Source organism: Hemitrygon akajei, chromosome 6, assembly GCF_048418815.1.
Source record: "Hemitrygon akajei chromosome 6, sHemAka1.3, whole genome shotgun sequence".
In the NCBI taxonomy this organism is placed as follows: domain Eukaryota; kingdom Metazoa; phylum Chordata; class Chondrichthyes; order Myliobatiformes; family Dasyatidae; genus Hemitrygon; species Hemitrygon akajei.
In genome coordinates, this window is record NC_133129.1 from 185,745,369 (window position 1) to 185,770,666 (window position 25,298).

Below are 25,298 nucleotides of genomic sequence, written 5' to 3' on the forward strand. Positions count from 1 at the left end.
TGAGTAACTGGGTAAAAGATGGAGGAAGGGCATTCGAATATGTAGAGCAATCACGTCATGTGACAATGTGCCCTTCACAACTTGCTCCATCCTCAAACAATTTCTCTCAAGACTGTTGAATGCCCCCTTTGTGGTACAAACAGTGCAGCAGCTTCTCCAAACCGAAAATGTAGGCAGACAACTTCTCTCCTTCCTCCTGAAATGTGTGCCTAAACCTCATCCTAAGATCAGCTGCACTTGCAGCAGTGTTAAAAGCATCTTCCAGAGCTTTCAGATAATTAGCTGATGTGGCTCATGGATTTTCTGCCTTGAGGAACCTCACTATATCAGCCACTGGGCCCCTCAAGCTCTCTACCAGTCTCAGACTTTTCATATTATCATTCATCCAGTAACTGAGATGTCCACTCAGCCCAACCTCTTATTCTTCTTCCCATCGGGTGTGGGCTTGACCCCAGAGAACACTCCCAGCCTGCAATAACTTTGGCTCTCCGCAGATATAAGTCTGCATTTATCAGCCAGTGATGTTGAGCCAAAGCGAGCTCAGAATTTAAATCACCAGCTGAAGGACCTTTCATATCCGACAAATCCTTCCTCTCACTTTGCAGAAAAGAGAGCAACTTGATTTTAAAGTCTCTGCCCTCAGCTACGGGAAATCAAACATCTGAAAACAACACCAAAGTGGGCTCAGGCAAAAGGTGAAGTGCATCGCTGTTGAGAAGGATTAATATTGCTCAGGCAGAAGGATTTGACTGGAAATGTGGACTGAGAAAGTCTGTGACTTTACAGATGTGTGGAACATGTCACTGCAGGGAAAAGTCCTGCCAAACCTCTCTACAGTCGCAAAATGAGGGGTAAGTTACCAGGGATCAAGGAAATACACACAGCAGAACTGGACGTACGAGATCGGAATGCAGAACGAGAAGGGCAGTACAAGCTGTGTGCAGACAATGACAGAGGAGCCTGCTGTAAAAGCTGGGGACACTGTGCTCAATGTGGACAAATTCACCACACAACAGCACACAGGGTGGTGAGGAAAACAGGAAGTCAAATGGTATTTGAATCTCCAGATGGAGAGCAGCATGCAAGGAACACCACGTGTGGAAAAAAGTTCAACGTGAGAAACTTCTGACAAACAGGAGGATATTCAAGGGTTTGACAATGAGGTACTGGGACAGAAGGACAATATGATGGACAGTTATGGACAAGCTCAGATTCACAGTGAGCAAAAGTCATTGCCAGACATTGAAAGCAAAGAGAAACTGGTGGAGAGACCTCAAGGGGTTAGAAAACAATCTCTGAATTTAACAATTTTGTATTGAAGAAGCTTTAAGCTGTGCGTTTTGAAATAATGAAAGCTGTTGTAAGATGAAAATGAAGTTTTCAATTCCAGAGTTATCATTATGTTAAGACAGAAAATGTGTTGGTTATAGACGTGCATATCAGAGAATATGTGTGGAATTGAAATGGTTAAATCTGAGTTGACTGCTTTTTAAAACATTGAAGTCCATTTCGCAGGAAAGGAGGGATGTCACGTATTGAAATGGAAAGGTCAGTTCATGGAGTTTGACACTTGTCAGGTACAGTGATGATGTCATCAGTCTGGGACAAAACAACACGTGATGTGAGGGAGCGTGGAAGCGAGACTTGCTCAGGGCTTGAAGTGTCCTGGCATGATAGACGCACTCTCTGATTAAGTACTAAGATAGGATGCAAATACACAACAGGAGAGATTGAGGGGGGGGGGGGGGTGGGGAGAGAGGGAATGAGGGAGAAGGTGAGAGAGGGGGTGAGGGAGAGGCTGAGAGAGTATCCACATTGCACAAGCTTAGTGCCAGCATAAATTCAATAGGCTGATAGCTTGCATGTACAATTCAGTAATTGGCAATCTCTTCCAAAGATTCAGCAGAGCTCAGATGGGCTGAATGGCTACCTCCTGAAGTAGGATTTTGTATGTGTTGGTGACTGTAGTTGGGCGGTTGAAAGAGAAAAGAATGTGGTAAATTCAAAGAGGAAGAACAGCGAGACTGAGTCACCGTTACCCTGAGTAGCATGAAGAGACCTCGAAGAGGGTTTTACCAGAGGATGAGGCATATCGATTCTGTAGCAACCAAAGAAAAGAGGAACTAACCCAGAGGCTGAGTGATATTTTTAGGCAGTTTGGTGATATGGTAACCAAGGGAAATGATTGGTAAACTGGTGCTCATACAACGGACTGCACATGAACCCACAAGAAAAAGAACACACAAGTTCACTTCCTCTCTCCCCATTGTTTGTTTAATCTCCAAGGATATGTGCAATAACGGGTAAACACAAGAGATTTTGCAGACGCTGGAAATCCAGAGGAACACACGCAAAATGCTGGAGGAACTCAGCGGGTCAGGCAGCTTCTATGGAAATGAGTAAACAGATGATTCAGCCTGAGAGAAAGGTCAACAGCCACAGTAAATTTATTTTCAAACTACATATATGCCACCATATATAACTTCCAGGTTCACTTTCTCGCAGACATTTACAGAGAAATAAAGAAATCCAATACAATACAATTTACGAGAAACTCTCCATGAATAAAGACTGACAAACAACCCAGGAGATCAACGGTTTCTCAGATACTGAAAGTGTCCTGTCTGGCACCAACAATAAATCCATGGTCAACGTCACTTGGATCACATTTGTTCCCCAGTCTGATGCTTGGCCTGAACAGCAACTGACCCTCTTGACCACATCTGCATGCTTTTATGCATTGATTGGCTGATTAGGTACTTGCAGGTGTACCTAATAAAGTGGTCACTCAGTGTAAATTTATCATCAAAGTTCGCATGTGTTTCCAGGTACAACCTTCAGGTTTATTTTCTTGCAGACATTTACAGGAAAAATAAAGAAATGTTGTAGAATTTATGAAAAATTGTGCGGCGGACAAGAGTTACAGAGAAAGCGAAGAGTGGTGGGGGAGATAAAGATGTGTTTGGTGGCAGGATCATGTTAAGGATGGAGGAAGTTGCAGAAAAGGATGTACTGGATACAATGCCCGTGGGGTGGTAGGTGAGGTCAAGGGGGACCCCATACCTGTTACTGCAGTGGGAACATGGGGCGAGCGCAGATGTTTGGGAAATGAAGGAGATACAGGTGAGGGTAGCATCAAATTTGGAGGAAGGGAAACCCTGATCTTTGAAGAAGGAATACATCTCAGATGTTCTGGATAGGAAAGTCTCAGCCTGAGAGAATATGCAGCAGAGATGGTGGGACTGAGTAAAGGGAATGGCGTTTGTCCCCTTTGGTTCAAATGCTCTTGAACTCTTCAACAACTTTTAGTTCCTTGGCCCTGATTACTTCATTTTCACTATGGATGTCAGTCCCAATACACTTCCATCCTCTACCAAGAAGACCTTAAAGCTCTCAACTTCTTTTTGAAAACAGATCTATCCAGTTCCCCTCCAGCACCACCCTCCTCCATCTGGGGGATGGGTACTCACAATAAACAATTTCTGTTTCAGCCCCTCCCACCTTATCCAAATCCATGGGCGCCCACATGGACTATGCCTGATGTTTTGTCAGCAGCGTTGAACAGTCCATGCTCCAAGCCTTCACTGGTAATGCTCCCCTTTCTTTCTGCGTTACATCGACGACTACATTGGTGCTGCTTCCTGCACCCATGTGGAGCCCGTCAATTTCATCAACTTTGCCTCCAACTTCCACCCTGCCCTCAAATTCACCTGGTCCATTTCTGACACCTCCCTCCCCTTTCTCAATCTCTCGGTCTCCATCTCTGGAGACAAACTGTCTGATAACATCTTTTTATAAATCTACCAATTCCCACAGATGTCTTCATTTTTTCCCATCCTGTCACTTGTAAAATTACTATTGCCTTTTCTCACTTCCTCTGTCTCCTCCACATCTGCTCTCGGGATGAGCCTTTCCTTTCCAGGACAGCAGAAATTACTTCCTCCTTCAAATAATATAGTTTCCCTTCCTCCACCATTGATGCTGCCCTCACCCACATCACCTACATTTCCTGGACATTCACCCTCACACCATTTTCCCTTGCCCTTACCTACTGACCCAGGAGCATCCATATTCTCTGTAACTTCCATCTTCAATGGGACCCCACCCCCAAATACTCCTGCCTTCCCACCCCCAGCCCTCAGCTCTCCGCTTTCTGCAGGGATCACTCCCTTGTCCATTTGTCCCTAGCCACTGATCTTCCTCTGGCAAGTGTAAGAAGTGGTACAGCCCGTCCCTCTCCTCCACTCAGGGTCCCAAACAGTCCGTCCAGATGAGGCAACACTTCACCCTAGCTTCATTTGTGGCCACTTACCAGAGACAGTGCTCCTGACGCAGCCTCACCCCCATCGGGCTTTTGTCGAGCACCTTCGCTGCATTTACCACAACAGGTGGGATTTTCCAATTGCAACCCCCATTCCCATTCTGACATGTTAGTCCAGGGTCTCCACAGCCACAATGAAGCAGCACTTGTTTAGGGAAGCAACATTCCATATTCTGTCTGGGAAGCCTCTTGAGAACGTGAAAAATACTTTCTCTAACTTTCACTAATTTCTCCCCCTTCCCATTTCCCTATTTTTCCATTTCCTATTCTGGACATGTCTCACTTCTCTTCTCCTCAACTGGCCATCACCTCCCTCTGGTCTCCCTCCTCCTTCCTTTTCTCCCGTGGTCCACTCTCCACTCCTATCAGATTCCTTCTTCTTCAGCTCTTCACCTCTTCCACCTATTACCTCCCAGCTTCTTACGTCATCCCACCTCCCCACCCACCCAACTCCCCCCTCACCTGGTCTCAGTATCACCTCCCTGCTTGTATTCCTCCCCCTCCCCCCACCTTATTCTGTCTTCTTCCCCTTCCTTTCCAGTCTTGATGAAGGGTCCCGACCCGAATGAAGTGAACTGTTTATTCAATTGTATAGATGCTGCCTGAATGGTTGAGTTGATCTGGATTTCCAGCATCTGCAGAATCTCTTGAGTGTATGATTTTTTTATTTTTACTTTTTTAATTTTATTATTATTATTTCCTCTCCTCCACCCTCTGTCCTCCCTCTTTCCCCTCCACCCTCTCTCCTCCCTCTCCCCCTCCTCCACCCTCTGTCCTCCCTTTCCCCCTCCACCCTCTCTCCTCCCTCTCCCCCTCCTCCACCCTCGGTCCTCCCTATTCCCCCTTCCACCCTCTCCCCTCCCTCTTCCCCCTTCCACCCTCTCCCCTCCCTCTTCCCCCCTCCTCCATCCTCTCTCTTCCCTCTTCCACCCTCTGTCCTCCCTATTCCCCCTCTCCACCCTCTCTCCTCCCTCGCATTCCCCCCTTCCCTATTTGCATAGGTACATGGATGGCAGGGGTATGGAGGTCTATGGGCCCGGTGCAGATCGATGGGGGGGGGGCAGTTTAGCTGGTTTCAGCATGGGTGAGAAGGGCAGAAGGGGGTATCTCTGTGCAGTGTTTCTTTATGACTCTATAACTCTAAAATTAATCTCAGGGTTATATGTGGTGACATGTATGTACTTCGATAATTTACATTGAACTTCAAGAAAGTGCAGATAAAGAAACAAAGTGCAAGGTACACAATGAGGTGGATTGGGCAATCAGGAGTTCATCCTTAGATCTGAGGTTGTTTAATGCCATTTCCAGTACACAAGTGTAAAGAAAAATAAAATAATTATTACTCTGGATACAATGCAGCACAAAAAAGAACAATAAATATATATACATAGTGATTGTGTGTCCATAAAGTGATGCTAGGCACAGGAGTGTCTGTACACAAGGTGACTGACAGGAAATGATAAAGTAGTGGTGGTTGGGGGTGTGGAGGGCTGGGTTAGTGGTTGGAGGTGTTGATCAGCCTCACTGCTTGGGGAAAGGAACTGTTTTTGAGTCTGGTGGTCCTGGTGTGGATGCTACATAGCCTCCTCCCTGATAGGAGTGGGAAATAGTCTGTGAGCAGGGAGGGTGGGACCCTCCATGATGTTACTGGCCCTTTTCCGACACCTTTCTATATACAGTGCCTATAAGAAGTATTCTCCCCTTTGGAAGTTTCATGTTTTATTGATTTACAACGTTGAATCACATGGATTTAATTTAACTTTTTGACACTGATCAACAGAAATGTGTCAAAAGTGAAAACAAATTTCTACAAATTGATCTAAATTTATTACAATTATTAAACACAAAATAATTGATTGCATAATTACTCGCACCCTTCAAGTCAGTATTTAGTAGATGCACCTTTAGCAGCAATTACAGCCTTGAGTCAATGTGGATAGATCTCTACAATGACACACACAAAATGCTGGTGGAACACAGCAGGCCAGGCAGCATCTATAGGGAGAAGCTCTGTCGACATTTCGGGCCGAGACCCTTCGTCAGGACTCTATCAGCTTTGCACATCTGGACACAGCTTTCCCCATTCTTCTTTTCAAAACTGCTCAAGCTCTGTCAGATTACATGGGGATCATGAGTGAACAGCCCTTTTCAAGTCCAGTTACAAATTCTCAATTGGATTGAGGTCTGGACTCTGACTTGGCCACTCCAGGACATTAACTTGGTTGTCTTTAAGCCATTCCTGTGTGGGTTTGGCTTTATGCTTGGGGTCATTGTCTTGCTGAGAAACAAATCTTCTCCCAAGTCACAGTTCTCTTTCAGACTGCATCAGGATTTCCTCCAGGATTTCCCTGTATTTTTCTGCATTCATTTTACCCTCTACCTTCACAAACCTTCCAGGGCCTGCTGCAGTGAAGCATCCCCACAGCATGATTCAGACACCACCGTGCTTCATAGTAGGGACGGTGTGTTTTTGATAATATGCAGTGTTTGGCTTATATTAAACATAACATTTAGTCTGATGGCCAAAAAGCTCAGTTTTGGTTTCATCAGACCATAGAGCCTGCTACTAGCTGACTTCAGTCTCCCACGTGCCTTCTGGCAAACTCAAACCAAGATTTCACAGAACCATAGAACATTACAGCACAGAAACAGGCCTTTTGGCCCTTCTTGGCTGTGCTGAACCATTTTTCTGCCTAGTCTCACTGACCTGCACCTGGACCATATCCCTCCAAACCCCTCTCATCCATGTACCTGTCCAAGTTTTTCTTAAATGTTAAAAGTGAGCCTGCATTTACCACTTCAACTAGCAGCTCATCCCACACTTCCCACCACTCTCTGTGTGAAGAACCCCCCCCCCCCCAATGTCGCCTTTAAACTTTTCCCCCTTCACCCTTAACCCATGTCCTCTGGTTTTTTTTCTCCCCTAGCCTCAGTGGAAAAAACCTGCTTGCATTCACTCTATCTATACCCATCATAATTTTATAAACCTCTACCAAATCTCCCCTCAATCTTCTACGCTCCAGGAAATAAAGTCCTAACCTATTCAACCTTTCTCCGTAACTCAGTTTCTCATGTCCCAGCAACATCCTTGTAAACCTTCTCTGCACTCTTTCAACCCTATTAATATCCTTCCTGAAATTAGGTGACCAAAACTGCACACAATACTCCAAATTTGGCCTCACCAATGCCTTATACAACCTCACCATAACATTCCAACTCTTATACTCAATACTTTGATTTATAAAGGCCAATGTGCCAAAAGCTCTCTTTATGACCCTATCTACTTGTGACGCCACTTTTAGGGAATTTTGTATCTGTACTCCCAGATCCCTCTGTTCTACTGCACTCCTCAGTATCCTACCATTTACCTTGTATGTTCTACCTTGGTTTGTCCCTCCAAAGTGCAATACCTCACACTTGTTTCATGTGAGATTTTTCACCAGAGGCTTTCTCTTCTCCATTCTCCCATAAGCTGTGACTGGTGAAGCACCCAGACAACAGTTGTTGTATGCATAGTCTCTTCCATCTCAGCCACTGAAGCTTGTAACTCCTCCAGAGTTGTCGTAGGACTCTTGGTGGCCTCCCTCACTAGTCCCCTTCTTGCACAGTCACTCAGTTTCTGAGGAAAATCCTGATTGTGTAGCATGTGTTCTGGGACCACGAGAGGCTGCTCAAGATGTATACTAGGCAGATTTACAGCTGTGTCATATTCTTTCCATTTCTTGTTCTCAAAGGGATATTCAGTGACTTGGAAGTTTCCTTGTATCCGTTTCCTGACTTGTGCTTTTCAGTAACGTTTTTGTGGAGTTGCTTGGAAAGTTCTTTTGTCTTTGTGGTGTAGTTTTTGCCAGGATACTGACTCACCAGCAATTGGACTGTCCAGCCACAGGTGTATTTTTACTCCAAACAATTGAAACTCCTTGACTGCACACAGGTGATCTCCATTTAACTAATTATGTGACTTTGAAAACCACTGGCTGCACCAGTGATGATTTGGTGTGTCATTTTAAATGGGAAGGGGGTGAATACTTATGCAATCAATTATTTTGTGTTTTATATTTGTAATTAATTTAGATCACTTTGTAGAGATCAGTTTTCACTTTGACCCAAAATATCAGTGTCAAAAAAAGCCAAATTAAATCCGCTATGATTCAATGTTGTAAAACAATAAAACATGAAAACTTTCAAGGGAGGTGAATACTTTTCATAGGCACTGTATATGTACTCATTGGTGGGTAGAGGTGCTGGTGGTGCTTTGGGCAGTTTTGACTACCTGTTGTCGAGCCTTCCTGTCCGCCATGAGTAGTTTGGTACCAGGCAGTGACGCCGTTTGTCGGGATGCTCTGTACTGCACATCGGTAGAATGACCTGAGTACGAATGTGCACAGTCCAGCTCTCTTCAGCCTCCCAGAGGGTAGCGATGATGGGAAGCTTTCCTGATTGTGTAGCATGTGTTCTGGGACCATGAGAGGTTGTGTGAGATGTATACTCCCGGGGATTTGAAACTCCTGGGAGCTTGGATTGGTACATGTGTGTCTTGGGACAGATCCAGATTTATCTACGACATCTGTCTCCCGTTGCAGATTTTAGCTACAGTGACTGCCGAACCTCGGGTGTTTTCCACCTCCGCCGGGGGGATGATTACAATCTGGACCTGACACATGCACGGAGGGCCTGCCAACTTTTCTACACGGTGCTGGCGACAGAGGCCCAGGTACAACAGGCATGGTCGCAGGGTTTTGAAACGTGCAAGTAAGTGCAGGCCCCTTTCGCTGAATAGTCTCGGGTGATGGGATGCAGGCTAACAAGCACATTGGATTCTGTGTGCACTGACATAACCTGGGCAATAAAACAATTCACAACATTGAAGGAATCTGTAAACTCCACCGTGGATTGTACCAAGCCTGGTTGTGGAAGGAGTGTGGGGCATGGGACTAGCAATACCATCCTTTTAAAAACCTAGAGCTTTAGAAACGACAACAGAGCTCCATTGACCTTATCCCTGGGAGAAGAAGGAGCTTCAGCTGGAGCAGCGTGGTAGTGTAGCAGTTAGCACAACTCCATACAGTGCCAGTGACAAGGGTTCGATTCCCACTACTGCCTGTCCGTTCTCTCCAGTTTCCCCACAGTCCAAAGATGTACCAATTGGTAGGTTAGTTGTTTTTTGTAAATTGTCCCATGATTAGTCTAGGACTCAATCGAGGGATTGCTGGGTGGCACAGCTTGAAGGGCCTGTTCTGATCTCAATAAATCCTGAAAAAGCAGGGAATTCTGATTGGATAATCTGGGATAAACAGAAACGTGAGAAACACTGTACCTTTTTCCATAGATGCTGCCTTGCCTGCTGAGTTCCTCCAGCATTTTGTCTGGGATAAACAGACAGTCTCAGTAATGCTGTCAAGGAAAGTGGTGGACTCTCCTCCCCAGCCCTCTGAATTTCCCACTCGGATCTCTTAGACCTTAACTTCGCCTCACCTGCCTATCATCTTCCCCTGGTGCCCTTCCTCCTTCCCTTTCTCTAATGGTCCACTCTGCTCTCCTACCAGATTCCCTCTTCACCAGTAATGTCATGAGCCCTGTGGGCCTGTGCACCTGGATTTGTTAATTGTCGACTTATGAGTCATTAAGCCATTAAACTTTCTGTTTAATCTTGTTGAGTTTATTTTGACTGGCACGGAACTCCAAGTGGGGTTTAACTAAGGTCTTATATAGCTGTAACATTACCTCCTGGTTCTTGAACTCAGTCCCATAGTTGATGAAGGCCAACATACCATACACGTTCTAAACAATGCTGTCAACCTGTGCAGCAGCTTTGAGTGTCCTATGGACTCGGACCCCAAGCTCTCTCAGATCCTCCACACTACCAAGAGTCTTACCATTAATACTATATTCTGTCTTCAAATTTGACCTACCAAAATGAACCACTTCACACTTATCTGGGTTGAACTCCATCTGCCACTTCTCAACTCAGTTCTGCATCCTGTCGATGTCCCACTGTAACCTCTGACAGCTCTCCACACTATCCACAACACCCCCAACCTTTGTGTCATCAGCAAACTTACTAACCCATCCAGGTCATTTATAAAAATCACGAAGAGTTGGGGTCCCAGACCAGATCCCTGAGGCACACCACTGGTCACCGGCCTCCATGCAGAATACGAACCATCCACAGCCACTCTTTGCCTTCTGTGGGCAAGCCAGTTCTGGATCCACAAAGCAACGTCCCCTTGGATCCCATGCCTCCTTACTTTCTAAATGAGCTTTGCAGGAACCTTATCAAATGCCTCAACCCTCATTCTTCTGAATTCTGGTGAATACAGGCCCTGAGCCATCAAACACTCTTTGTATGACAAGCTGTTCAAACCTGGAACCATTTTTGTGAACCTCCTTTGAAACCTCTCCAGTTTCAGCACATCCTTTCTTAGATAAGGGGCCCAGAACTGCTCACAATATTCCGTGAGGCCTCACTAGCGCTTTATAAAGCCTCAACATTACATCCTTGCTTTTATATTCTCGTCCTCTCGAAATGCCAACATCATATTTGCCTTCCTCACACCCACTTAAACTGCAAATTAACCTTTAGAGAACCTTGCACATTATTTCTTCAAAGAATTCCGACAAGTTTGTCGGGCAAGATTTCCCTTGAGGCCTGTTTTATCATCTGCCTCCAAGTACCCCGAAACCGCATCCTTATCACAGAAAACCTACAGCAGAATACAGGCCCTTCAGCCCACAATGCTGTGCCGAACATGTGCTTACTTTAGAAATTACCTAGGGTTACCCATAGCCCTCTATTTTTCTAAGCTCCATGTACGTATCAAAGGGTCTCCTAAAAGACCCCATTGTATCCACCTCCACCACCATTGACGGCAGTTCATACCACACACTCACCACTCTCTGTGTAAAAAAACAAAAAACAAAAAACTTATCCCTGACATCTCCTCTGTACCTACTTCCAAGCACCTTAAAACTATGCCCTCTCGTGCTAGCCATTTCAGCCCTGGGAAAAAGCCTCTGACTATCCACACAATCAATGCCTCTCATCATCTTGTACACCTCTATCAGGTCACCTCTCATCCTTCGCTACTCCAAGGAGAAAAGGCTGAGTTCACTCAACCTATTCTCATAAGGCATGCTCCCCAATCCAGACAACATCCTTGTAAATCTCCTCTGCACCCTTTCTATGGCTTCCACATCCTTCCTGTAGTGAGGCAACCAGAACTGAGCACAGTACTCCAAGTGGGGTCTGACCAGGTTCTTATATAGCTGTAACATTACCCCTCGGCTCTTGAACTCAATCCCACAGTTGATGAAGGCCAATACACCGTATGTCTTCTTAACCACAGTCAACCTGCACAGCAGCTTTGTGTGTCCAATGGACTCGGACCCCAAGATCCCCCTGATCCTCCACACTGCCTTACCATTAATACTATATTCTGCCATCATATTTGACCTAACAAAATGCACCTCCTCACAATTATCTGGTTTGAACTCCATCTGCCACTTCTCAGCCCAACTTTGTATACTATTGATGTCCCGCTGTAACCTCTGACAGCCCTCCACATTATCCATGACACCCCCAACCTCTGTGTCATTGGCATTTACTAACCCATCCCTCAACTTCCTCATCCAGGTCATCTATAAAAATCACGGAGAGAAGGGGTCCCAGAACAGATCTGTGAGGCACACCACTGGTGACCGACCTCCATGCAGAATATAACCCATCTACAACCACTCTTTGCCTCCTGTGGGCAAGCCAGTTCTCGATTCACAAAGTAACGTCCCCTTGGATCCCATGCCTCCTTACTTTCTCAATAAGCCTTGCATGGGGTACCTTATCAAATGCCTTGCTGAAATCCATATACACTACATACGTAATAATTGACACCAACATCTTCCCAGCCACTGAGGTCAGACAAACCGCCTCTCTCCCTCCTTGAAGAGTGGAGTGACATTTGCAATTTTCCAGTCTTCCAGAACCATTCCAGAATCTTGTGATCATAACTAATGCTTCCACGATCTCTTCAGCCACATCTTTCAGAACCCTGGGGAGTACACCATCTGGTCCAGGTGACTTCAGACCTTTCAGTTTCCCAAGTACATTCTCCCTAGTCGTGGCAACCACTCACTTCATGCCCCCTGACACTCTTGAACTTCCGGCACAATGCTAGTGTCTTCCACAGTGATGACTGATGCAAAATTCCGCTTCATTGCACAGCACCCACTCCAGAATAGCTGATCCCATAGTGGGCTCAACCACAGCAATTTCTTGAGGACTTTCATGACAAATACAAATGAACAAAGTGGAGTCAATGAAAGATTGATGAAGCAGCAGTGTGCAATGCTCCTCAGACAGGATGAAGAGGTCAATACTCCCCAATGCCATTAGGCTTTACAATTCTACCGCCAGGACTTAAGAACTTTTTAAATGCTATTATTAATGCTTTTTGAGACGGTGATTTAGATGCATATCATATTTTTTTTTTACTGAGTTAAGTATTGTATGTAATTAGTTTTGCTACAACAAGTGTATGGGACATTGGAAAAAAAGTTGAATTTCCCCATGGGGATGAATAAAGTATCTATCTATCTATCTATCTATCATCTAAAAGACAACTGTGCAAATACAAAAAACAATAAATATTGAGAACATGAGGCAGAGTCCTTGAAAGTGATCCCACTGGTTGTGGGAACAGTTCAGATATGGAGCGAGTGAAGTTGAGTAAAGCTATTCGAGAGCTTGATGGATGAGGAGTCATAACTATTCCTAAACCTGGTGGCAGCAGTGAGAACAGAGCATGGCCTAGATGGCCCACTCACACAATAGCTGCTCCCCTTGCCCCGTCTTGTTTTATTTGACCTTTCTAATGAATCCCACAGTCATCCCAGGGAATTTGCCTGCCCGTGGCTGATTGAGGACACTGGTCAGTTCCTCTAGAGTCCAGCCGCTAGGCAGCCTCAGGGCTGACCTTCAGCCCATCGAGTTGCTCCACCATTCCATCGTGGTTGATTTATATTCCCTCTCAACCCCATTCTCCTGCTTTCTCCCCGTGTCAACTGGGCACTAACGATTACATCTCTGTCTAGGTACGGCTGGGTGGAAGAAGGATATCCTGTTATTCCGAGGATCACCCCGAAGGAACCCTGTGGAAAGAATAGAACAGGCGTAGTGTCATGGAAGCAAGACCGTGCCGTCCTATTCGATGCTTACTGCTTCCGAGAGAACGGTAACTGGAGCCAGCCGCACACTCACCACAGGTTACACTGGGAGATACCCTGCCTGCATGGCTCAGGGCGTGGCTTGGCAGGGAGGGCGGATTAGCGGTCCTGGCTGAGGTACCGTTTCCCAGATGGTAGCAGCTGAAACAGTTTGTGGTTTGGATGACCCAGGTCTCCAATGATCCTTCGGGCCCTTTTTACACACCTGTCTTTGTAAATGTCCTGAATAGTGGGAAGTTCACATCTACAGATGCGCTGGGCTGTCCGCACCACTCTCTGCAGAGTCCTGCGATTGAGGGAGGTACAGTTCCTATACCAGGCAGTGATGCAGCCAGTCAGGATGCTCTCAATTGTACCCCGTTAGAAAGTTCTTAGGATTTGGGGGCCCATACCAAACTTCCTCAACTGTCTGAGGTGAAAGAGGCGCTGTTGTGCCTTTGTCACCACACAGCTGGTGTGTACAGACCAGGTGAGATCCTCGGTGATATGTATGCCGAGGAACTTAAAATTGGTGCTGAATCCCAGGAGAGAAAATTTATAGAATGCCTACAAGATGGCTATTTTGAGTAGCTTGTGGTTGATCCCACTAGAGCAATGGCAAATCAGGTTTGAGTGTTGTTCAGTGAACGAGATTTGATTAGGAAGTTTATGATGTTACATGGAATCAGCAGTAATAGATGTAGAATGGAGTCAGAGTATTATCGCAAAACAACTAAGTTTATTAACACTCAAGCAGGAACATAGAAAATTAAACAAGCGACTAACTTAAAACGAAGTTAACAGCGCTATGCGTCTATAGCTCCCAAACGGTTAAACATGGAAACAATTCTTACCAGAGTCTCACTGAAGCACAGTCTCAGAATGTCAGTTCAGAAATTTTCAGGGATTCATGGGGTAACTGAGAGGAGAGACGTTTAGTTTCGAAGTGTAGTGAAGTGACGATCTTGAAAACAAATTCAAAATACAGCGAAGAAGCGAGTCTCGCAGAGATACGCCAAAACAGCTACCGTACCCTTTCGAAGGCAATTCGGCAGACACACAGTGTGGCAACTAAAAGTAGGAGGTACAGCGTGGGGGACAGAGCCTTCATTCAGTCAGCGGGGGGGGCGTGTCCAGACAGGTATATGTAGTTCACCACATTCACCCCCCCCCCTTTGTTTTAAAAGAGAGTCCCCATGGGGCAAAGTTTCTTACAAGTATATTTACAGGTTAAGTCTATCAGGTGGTCGAGTCTGTCGCTGCGATCTACGTAGCACCGGTGGTGATTGACCGGAGATGGTGGTTGTGCTGGTTCCGGCCTAACTGGAGGTGTCAGCCCATTAGGCGTCAGTGATCCCTCATGCCCGGTATAGGAGTGTCGTGAGGAGTCTGTGTAGGGCTCGGAGTGCGTGGTGTCACCTCGGGTACAGGGTTCATAGTTACCGTGGAGTGTTTGGGGTAGAGGTCTGCTGCCCCTGCGGGTGCCAGGTCGTGGACGGAGACCGTGTCCTCCCGCCCATCAGGTAAGACCATGTAGGCATACTGGGGGTTCGCATGTAGAAGGTGAACCCTCTCGACCAGCGGGGAGTATTTATTGCTCCTCACATGCTTCCAGAGCAGCACTGGCCCTGGGGATGTCAGCCAAGCCGGTAGGGTGGTCCCAGTGGCAGACTTCCTGGGAAAAGAGAATAGGCGCTCGTGAGGGGGTGGCATTGGTGGACGTGCATAACGGAGCGGATGGAGTGGAGTGCCTCGGGGAGGACCTCCTGCCAGCGAGAGACCAGCAATCCCTTTGACCTAAGGGCTAAGAGTGTGGCCTTCCACACTGTGGCATTCTCCCTCTCCACCTGTCCATTCCCCCGGGGATTATAGCTCGTGGTCCGACTAGTAGCAATGCCCCTAGCCAGCAGGTACTGGCACAGCTTGTCACTCATAAACGAGGACCCTCTATCACTGTGAATATTGCAGGGGTATCCAAACAGAGTGAAGAGCTGGCGCAGGGCTTTTATGACGGACGTGGTAGTGGTGTCGGGGCAGGGGATGGCAAAGAGGAACAGCGAGTACTCGTCGATAATGTTGAGAAAGTAGACATTGCGGTTGGTGGAGGGAAGGGGGCCCTTAAAGTCAACACTCAGTCGCTCAAAGGGGCGGGTGGCCTTGATGTTGTGCCTTTTCAGGACGGTAGAAGTGCGGTTTGCACTCAGCGCAGACTTGGCAGTCCCTGGTCATCGTCCTGATTTCCTCGAGGGAGTAAGGCAGGTTCTGGGCTTTCATGAAATGGTAAAGTCGGGTGACCCCTGGGTGGCAAAGATGTGCATGGAGGGCGTATAGCTGGTCGAGCTGCGCGCTGGCACACGCTTCGCGGGATAGGGCATCAGGGGGCTCATTGAGCCTTCCAGGCCGGTACAGGGTGTCATAGTTGTAGGTGGAGAGTTCTATTCTCCACCGCAAAATTTTATCATTTTTGATTTTGCCCTGCTGTTGGTTGCTGAACATGAACGCAACCGAGCGCTGGTCGGTCAGCAAGGTGAACCTTTTGCTGGCGAGATAGTGCCTCCAGTGCCTAATAGCTTCCACTATGGCCTGGGCTTCTTTCTCCACCGTGGAGTGCCGAATTTCAGGGCCTTGAAGGGTACAAGAAAAGAATGCTACTGGCCTGCCTGCCTGATTGAGGGTAGCAGTAAGCGCGAAATCGGAGGCGTCACTCTCTACTTGGAAGGGAATGGTCTCGTCTACCGCATGCATCGTTGCTTTGGCAATGCCCCCTTTAATGCAGCTGAAGGCCGCGCAGGCCTTGGCAGAGAGGGGAAAAGTGGTAGACTTGACCAGGGGGCGGGCCTTGTCTGCGTAATGGGGGACCCATTGGGCGTAATAGGAAAAGAAGCCTGGGCACCGTCTGAGGGCTCTGGGGGTGGTGGGAAGAGGGAGTTCTAACAGGGGGCGCATACGGTCAGGATCAGGGCCAATGACCCTGTTTTCCACGACATACCCAAGGATAGCGAGTCGGGTGGTTCTGAACACACACTTGTCCCTATTATAAGTAAGGTTCAGGGCTTTGGCCACTTCGAAAAATCGTTGGAGGTTGGTGTTGTGATCCGGCCAGTTGTGACCGCAGATGGTGATGTTATCCAGATATGGGAATGTGGCCTTCAGTTGGCACTGGTCCACCATCCGGTCCATTTCCCTCTGGAAGACAGAGACACCATTCGTGACACCGAAGGGGACACGTAGGAAGTGATAGAGCCTGCCGTCCGCCTCGAAGGCGGTGTAGGGGTGGTCCTCTGGGCGGATGGGGAGCTGGTGATAAGCGGATTTCAGATCTATTGTCGAGTACACCTTGTACTGAGCTATCTGGTTGACCATATCCGCGATTCGGGGTGGGGGGTACGCGTCAAGCTGCGTGAACCTATTGATGGTTTGGCTATAGTCCAAAGCGGCCACTGAACCGTTACAGAGTAAGCGAGTTCACGATGCGGTCTGTTTCGAAGAGTCCACAAAAAGTGAGAATTTCACCACGTAACTGACAGAAGTCCCTTTACCAGGAATGGTCATCACACACCCGAGACTCTGCAGGGGTCACCAAAGTAGCTGCCACAAATCCACGTTTGAATTACAAAATGTCAGCCACCTCTGAAATGCACAGCGTTATCGACTACCCACTCCCTTTTGCGTTTGATCGAAGCTTGCACTCTTCACTCTAGCTAACAATTCTGCTGTCCAAACACAATGACTGTCCACCAAAGTGTGTCCCTCTCAGTGTGTCCCTCTCAGTGTGTCCCTCAGAGTGTGTCCCTCTCTCAAAGTGTGTCCCTCTCTCAAAGTGTGTCCCTCTCTCAAAGTGTGTCCCTAAAAGTGTGTCCCCCTCAGAGTGTGTCCCTCTCAGAGTGTGTCCCTCTCAGAGTGTGTCCCTCTCAGAGTGTGTCTCTCTCAAAGTGTGTCTCTCTCTCAGTGTGTCTCTCTCAGAGTGTGTCCCTGGAGCAATCTGCGCGTCTCGCTTCACACTGTTGGGGTGGGTCATTGTGTGACACTACAGGAAACAAAGTCACAGATTTCCAGTACATCATGTACTTTCCCAAGAATTGATACTGGGGACAAAACACACATAGATTCCGTGTACATCAGATACTGTCCCAGGTGCTGAAACTGGGATTCATAACACCTCTCCCCAAAAGGGAAAATTTTGATTTTGAAGCAAATTTTTTTTAACTGTAGATTACAGACTATCAATCTACCATGTTATTGTCTTCACCTTTCACATGCTTTATTATAAAATCAAATTCCTGCAAAACCAGATGCTGTGGTATTCAAAATGGTAACACACACATAATGCTGTGGAACGCAGCAGGCCAGGCAGCTTCTATAGGGAGAAGCGCTGTCGACATTTCAGACCGAGACCCTTCGTCAAAATGGTGTTTGAACAACCATTTTCCCTACTCCACTTCACCACAGAACAATTAACCATCATGTGATCAGATGCTTACCAGCTCCAAAGACTGCCTGAACTTTACCCTGCACAGGTTTTGTAAGTTTTTCTTTTCTTCTTGACTAGATTTATTATAGCCTTTGTACACCACAGTTCCTGTACCCCACCATAACTTCCCTGTCTCATTGGAACGTACCTGTGCAGAACTCTACACAAATATCCCCTGAACATTTGCCACATTTCTTCCATACTTTTCCCTGAGAACATCTGTTCCCAATTTAAGCTTCCAGTTTCCTGCCTGATAGCCTCATAATTCCCCTTACTCCAATTAAATGCTTTTCTAACTTGTCTGCTCCTATCTCTCCAATGCTATTGTAAAGGAGATAGATATGATCACTATCTCCAAAATGCTCTCCCACTGAGAGATCTGACAGCTGATCAGGTTCATTTCCCAGTACCAGATCAAGTACAGCCTCTCCTCTTGTAGGCTTATCTACATATTGTGTCAGAAAACCTTCCTGAACACACCTGACAAACTCCACCCCATCTAATCCCCTTGTTCTAGGGACATGCCAATCGATATTTGGGAAATTAAAATTCCCATCATGACAACTCTGTTATTATTACACCATTCCAGGATCTGTTTCCCTATCTGCTCCTCGATATTCCTGTTACTATTGGGTGGCCTATAAAGGACACCCAGTAAAGTTATTGACCCCTTCCTGTTCCTAACCTCCACCCACAGACTCAGTAGACAATCTCTCCATGGCATCCACCTTTTCTGCAGCCGTGACACTATCTCTGATCAACAGTGCTACGCCCCCACCTCTTTTGCCTCCCTCCCTGTCCTTTCTGAAACATCTAAAACCCGGCACTTGAAGTAACCAGTTCTGTCCCTGAGCCATCCAAGTCTCTGTAATGGCCACTGCATCATATCTCCAAGTACTGATCCATGCTCTAAGTTCATCCGCTTTGTTCACAACACTCCTTGCATTAAAATAGACACATCTCAAACATTTGGTCTGAACATGTCCCTTCTCTATCACCTGCCTAGATAGATAGATAGATAGATACTTTATTCATCCCCATGGGGAAATTCAACATTTTTTCCAATGTCCCATACACTTATCGTAGCAAAACTAATTACATACAATACTTAACTCAGTAAAAATATGATATGCATCTAAAAACACCCTCTCAAAAATCATTAATAATAGCTTTTAAAAAGTTCTTCAGTAGTTTACTTAAATACATTGAGTCCTAACCCCGGCACTTTAACATATCTTACTCCTGGCGGTTGAATTGTAAAGCCGAATGGCATTGGGGAGTATTGATCTCTTCATCCTGTCTGAGGAGCATTGCACATCGATAGCAACCTATCCTCCCTCTTGCCCTGTCTACAAGCTTTCTCTGTTTGCGATCCAACTGCCTCTTCCCCAGTCTCTTCAGTTCGGTTCCCACCCCACAACAATTCTAGTTTAAACTCTCCCCAGTAGCCTTAGCAAATCTCCCCACCAGGATATTGGGCCCCCTGGGATTCAAGTGCAAACCGTCCTTTTTGTACAGGTCACACCTGCCCCAAAAGAGGTCTCAATGATCCAGAAATATGAATTCCTGCCCCCTGCTCCAATCCCTCAGCCACACATTTATCCTCAACCTCATCCTGTTCCTATTCTCACTGTCACATGGCACAGGCAGTAATCCCAAGATTACTACCTTTGCAATCCTGCTTCTCAATTTCCTTCCTAACTCCCTGTAGTCTGTTTTCAGGACCTCTTCCCTTTTCCTACCTATGTCATTGGTACCAATATGTACCACGATTTCTGGCTGTTACCCCTCCCACCGCAAGATGTCTTGGACATGATCAGAAACACCCCGAACCTGAATCAGCAACAAACAGGAAGCAAGCGGAGTGAGGCATGTTGAAGAACAATAAGCGTGAAATGCACAGTCATCAGGATGTTGTAAGAAGCAGGAAGGATCTGCTGTCAACAAACTCACTCAAAAACTCTTTGTGAGACCCATCCCAGTTCAAGAAAGATAAATCAGCTGAATTCATGGTTTTCTCAAACACTATGCTTCAAGAAACTGACACATCCCATTTCTACAGTGGTGCTCGAAAGTTTGTGAGCACTGTAGAATTTTCTCTATTTATGCATAAATATGACTTAAAATGTGATCAGATATTCACATAAGTCCTAAAACTAGATAAAGAAAATCCAATTAAATAGTAGTAGGCAGCTGTTGATCCCAGGGGATCACAGGTTTGCCCCTCTGGTGGACTGTGTGAGAAGATTTGAAGAACCAGCTGTTGCCCATGCAGTGGGCTCCCCCTCTCCACGTCACTGATGTATCCAAGGGAAGGGCAAGTGCCAATACAGCTTGGCACCAGTGTCATCGCAGAGGTTGCCGGAGTGAAGTTGTAAACAACATTAAACTGCCTTAGGGACCCTGGCTCCGGATTTCTTCCTCGGGGTTTACTCCCGAAGCCTTGCCCAGGGGTGGGTATGGCCGCAAGGCAGCTGAGGTTTAAAATGAGAGTTTTCCTTCTCCTAGGTGGGCTGCCGTCCAAGGCTGATGTGCCCCACCTGCCCGAAGCAACTGGTTTTGAGGCGCCAGTGGTCCTTCTTTGCCCCTTCTCTTGTCAATAGAAACAGTTCCGCCGGGCCTAGTAGCTAAGCCACACGTGAAGGCCAAGAGTTGGACTTACCGTAGCTGTCAGAGGCTGTTAGAATCGCACTCCATTTGGAGCACTTTATTAGTGGGACCACCCCAGCTGTGACAACCTTAGGAAGCCCAATTAAATAAATAACACAAAAATTATTATACTTGTTAATTTATTTATTGAGAAAAATGATCTAATATTACATGTATTTGTTGGAAAAAGTATGTGAACCTTTGCTTTCAGTAACTGGTGTGACCCCCTTGTACAGCAACAACTTCAACCAAACGTTTCCAGTAACTGTTGATCAGTCCTGCACATCGGCTTGGGGAATTTTAAGCCATTCCTCCTAACAAAACTGCTTCAACTCTGAGATGTTTGTGGGATTCCTTGCATGAACTGTTTGCTTCAGGTCCTTCCACAACTTTTCTATAGGATTACGGTCAGAACTTTGACTCGGACTTTCCAAAACAAAAATTTTCTTTTTAAACCGTGCTGTTGTTGATTTACTCTTGTCTTTCGGATCATTGTCTTGTTGCATCGTCCAACTTCTATTAATCTTCAGGTGATGGACTGCTGCCCGGACATTCTCATGTAAAATGTCTTGATACAATTCTGAATTGATTGTTCCCTAAATGACTGCAAACTGTCCTGACCCTGAGGCAGTAAAACAGCCGCACACCTTGACGCTCCTTCCACCGTGCTTCACAGTTGGGATGAGGTTTTGGTGTTGGAGTGCAGTGTCCTCTTTCCTCCAAATGTAGCAATGTGTATTTCTGCCAAGAAATTCAACTTCGTTTCATCTGTCCACAGAACATTGCCCAGAAACATTGTAGAACATCCAGGTAGTCTTTTGCAAACTTGAGACGTGCAGCAATTTTTTTTTTTGGAGAGCTGTGGTTTCCTTCCGATGTCCTTCCATTCTTGTTGAGTGTTTTTCTTATTGTGGACACATGATCAGAGACTTCAGCAAGTTCTAGAGATTTCTAGATGTTTTGCTATTAATTTGAGTACTTTTACACCTCCTTCTGCAATGCAGTAACCTGACTTTGTGTGAGCAAACACGAGGGAATCTGCAGATGCTGGAAATTCGAACAACACACACAAAATGCTGGTGGAACACAGCAGGCCAGGCAGACATCTCAGGCTGAGACCCTTCGTCAGACAGCGCTTCTCCCTATAGATGCTGCCTGGCCTGCTGTGTTCCACCAGCATTTTGTGTGTGTTGTTACCTGACTTTGTATGTCTTTTTAAGTGGGCAGGGTACCTCAACAACCCACACGTCCAATCTCATCTCATTGATTTTGTAGAAGGCATTACCCCAGAGGTTCACATACCTTTTCCAACAAATACATGCAATATTGGGTCATTTTTCCCAACAAATAAATGAACAAGTATAATGTGTTATATTTAATTGGGTTCTACTTACGTGAAGATCTGATCACATTTTAGGTCACATTTTTGCAGAAATAGAGAAAATTATACAGCATTCACAAACTTTCTAGCACCACCATAACAAGGGTTGGAAATGGGCCACACTCCCTAATTCCCCAGTAGGCCATAAGACATTGGTGCAGAATTAGGCCATTTGGCCCATCAGGTCTGCTGCACCATTCCATCATGGCTGATTTACTATCCCTCTCAACCCTATTCTCCTGTCTTCTCACTGTAACCTTTGACACCCTGAATAATCGATAACCTATTATCCTCTGCTTTAAATATACCCAATGACTTGGGCTCCACATCTGTCTGTGGCACTGAAGTCTGCAGGTTCACCACTCTCTGGCTAAATAAATTCCTCCTCAACCCCATTCTAAATGGACGTCCCTCTATTCTGAGGCTATGCCCTCTGGTACTGGACTCCTTCACTATTGGAAATACCCTCTCCTCCTCTGCTCTATCTAGGCCTTTCAATAGTCAGTAGGTTTCAATAAGATTCCCCTCCCCGTTCTTCTAAACTCCAGTGAGTACAGACCCAGAGCCATCAAATGCTTCTCACATGTTAACCCTTTCATTCCCGGAATGATTGATGTCTCCTGGAAGCAACCAGTCATCTCCTAGGAGCCATGGATTGAACGGGGGAAGTTCAGCAGGACTCACCCCTCTCCCAGCCACCGTGTGTAGTCAAACCCAATGATTCACTGCTCAGGGTTTCAAGAGCTAATGGTAACAAATCCTCACTATCTACTTCATTATGATCACCTTTCCATGTTTCACCATAAGTGTGACATATAAAGCTAATCTTGAATCTTTCATAATTTCCACCACCTTAGGGTGCCAAGGTAGTGTAGCGGTTAGCGTGACACTGTTACAGCTTGGGATGTTCCAGAGCTTGAAGTGCAAATCTACCACCATCTGTAAGGAGTTTGTGCTTTCTCCCTGTGGAATGCGTGGGTTTCCTCCAGGCTCTCCAGTTTACTTGCATATTCCAAAGACCGATTGGCCAGAGGTTATTTTAAATGTCGACGTTTCGGCCCGAAACGTTGACAGTGCTTCTCCTTATAGATGCTGCCTGGCCTGCTGCGTTCCACCAGCATTTTGTGTGTGTTGCTTGAATTTCCAGCATCTGCAGATTTCCTCGTGGCCATTTAAAATTATCCTTTGATTAGGCTAGGGTTAAGTAGGTGGGTTGCTGGGCACTGCAACTTGAAGGGCCTGTCCTGTACTGTATCTCTAAATAAATTAATTATTGACAAGAACCCGCCATTAGACCCATCCCTCCCAGTGTTCCAATGGGACTGTGCTGACTTGTCCATTCATTAAGCAGACTAGAACTACATTCTATCAGGTTTAAAAAATGCTTGATGATCACAAAGTCCTTCTAAAGCAAGGGACGATGGATGTGGAGGCAATGTTTCCCCTTTCTGGGGTTCCTTAAGCTGTAGATCAGTTTCAAATTCAAAGGCAGACTATTCTGGACTGAGATGCAAAGAAATATCTTTGTCTAAAGGGTGGTTAAGCATTGCATTTCTCTACCTTGTGGCATATGGAGGTTCGGTCACTGAGTATGTTAGAGAGTTCAAGTTCAAATTTAATTATCATTCAACCATACATAAACATAGCTAAACAAAAAGGTGTTCCTCTGGGGCTAAGGAGCAAAATTCATTACCAACAGCACTGCACATGGCACAAGTAGCACTCATTGTTACAATAGCAGAACAACATAGTTACAAAGAAAAAATAATCTAACACAAGTCCTTGAGTGGCATGACTCGATTGATGGTACTTTCCTGGTTCAGCTTGTTTTTCCACTGAGTGAACACAGGAGGCAGCATCGAACGAACACCGGAGAGCAGCATCGAACGAACACCGGAGAGCAGCATCGAACGAACACCGGAGGGCAGCATCGAACGAACACCGGAGGGCAGCATCGAACGAACACCGGAGGGCAGCATCGAACGAACACCGGAGGGCAGCATCGAGCGAACACCGGAGGGCAGCATCGAGCGAACACCGGAGGGCAACATCGAGCGAACACCGGAGGGCAGCATCGAGCGAACACAGCAGGGCAGCACCGAAGGGAGTGGCCAGCCCCTAACATAAGATGTTGGATTCTGGCTGTTAGGGATTGCGAAGTTAATGGAGCAAGGTGTTGCTGAGTTAAAAGTTTGGTCATAATTTTATTGAATGATATAGCAGATATAAGGGCTGAATGACTTATTCCTGCCTTTCTTTCTTATTACATACAATCTATTTCAATGGTAGAATAAGATAGAGGGGCTGAACAGTCACCTCCAAGCCTTGATTAATAGCAATCTGATCTGCTGAAACATTAAGGTTTTGAAGAGGAGGAGGTTCATCAGGATGCTGCTGAATTACTTATTTCATTTTATTTGGAGATAGTGAAAACAGGCCCTTTGGCCCTTCAAGTGTGCTTCCCAGCAACCCACCTATTTAACCCTAACCTAATCACAGGACAATTTACAATGACCATTTAGCTTGCTAATTGGTTTGTCTTTGGACCGTGGGAGGAAACCAGAGTATCTGGAGGAAACCCACGTGCACATGGAAAGGAACACGCAAACTTGCTCACAGAGGATGCCAGATTTGAACTCCGATGCCCCGAGCTGTAATAGGATCACATCAACTGCTACGTTACCATGGTGCCCCTTTAGCGGGTGTGTTCTACAAGGAGATGTTGGACAAACTGGTGTTCTACCAGCATTTTGTGAGTCCTGAAGAATGGTCTCAGCCCAAAACATCAGCTGTTTACTCCCTCCATAGATGGCTGTCTGACCTGCTGAGTTCCTCTGGCATTGTGTGTTTGGTTGTTCAAGATTTCCAGCATCTCTTTATCTATCAGTGTTTTGTCTGGAGTGTCAGACCAGGGTGAAGTTTATCAAATTAGGAGGGTCACAGGGTGAGTAGACAGACAGTATATTCGCCAGGGTTGATATATCTAATAACAGAAGGCAGGCATTTAATGTGAGAGGGGGTAAATTCAAAGGAGATGTGAGGGGCAATTGGTTTTACACAGAGAGTGGTGGTACCTGGATTGTGCTGCCAGAGGAACATATGATAGGGGGGGGTTACAGACTCGTAGTTCTACAAAGAATGGAGGGATATGGACATTGTGTAGGCAGAAGAGATTAGTTTAGTTGGCCATTTGATTACTAATTTAATGGATTCAACTCAACATTATGGGCCGAAGGGTCTGTTCCTATGCTGTACTGTTCTTATAGAGTAATATAGTG

General features: G+C 46.1%; 1 protein-coding gene across 1 annotated transcript in view; it reads left to right on the forward strand.

The window, feature by feature from the left end:
* Window positions 1-25,298, forward strand: part of lyve1a (lymphatic vessel endothelial hyaluronic receptor 1a) — a 41,327-nt gene that overhangs the window by 9,166 nt on the left and 6,863 nt on the right. The window contains exons 2-3 of the mRNA XM_073049957.1: window positions 8,905-9,073; window positions 13,409-13,548. Coding sequence (XP_072906058.1) covers window positions 8,905-9,073; window positions 13,409-13,548 — 309 coding nt within the window. The remainder of the gene's footprint in view (window positions 1-8,904; window positions 9,074-13,408; window positions 13,549-25,298) is intronic.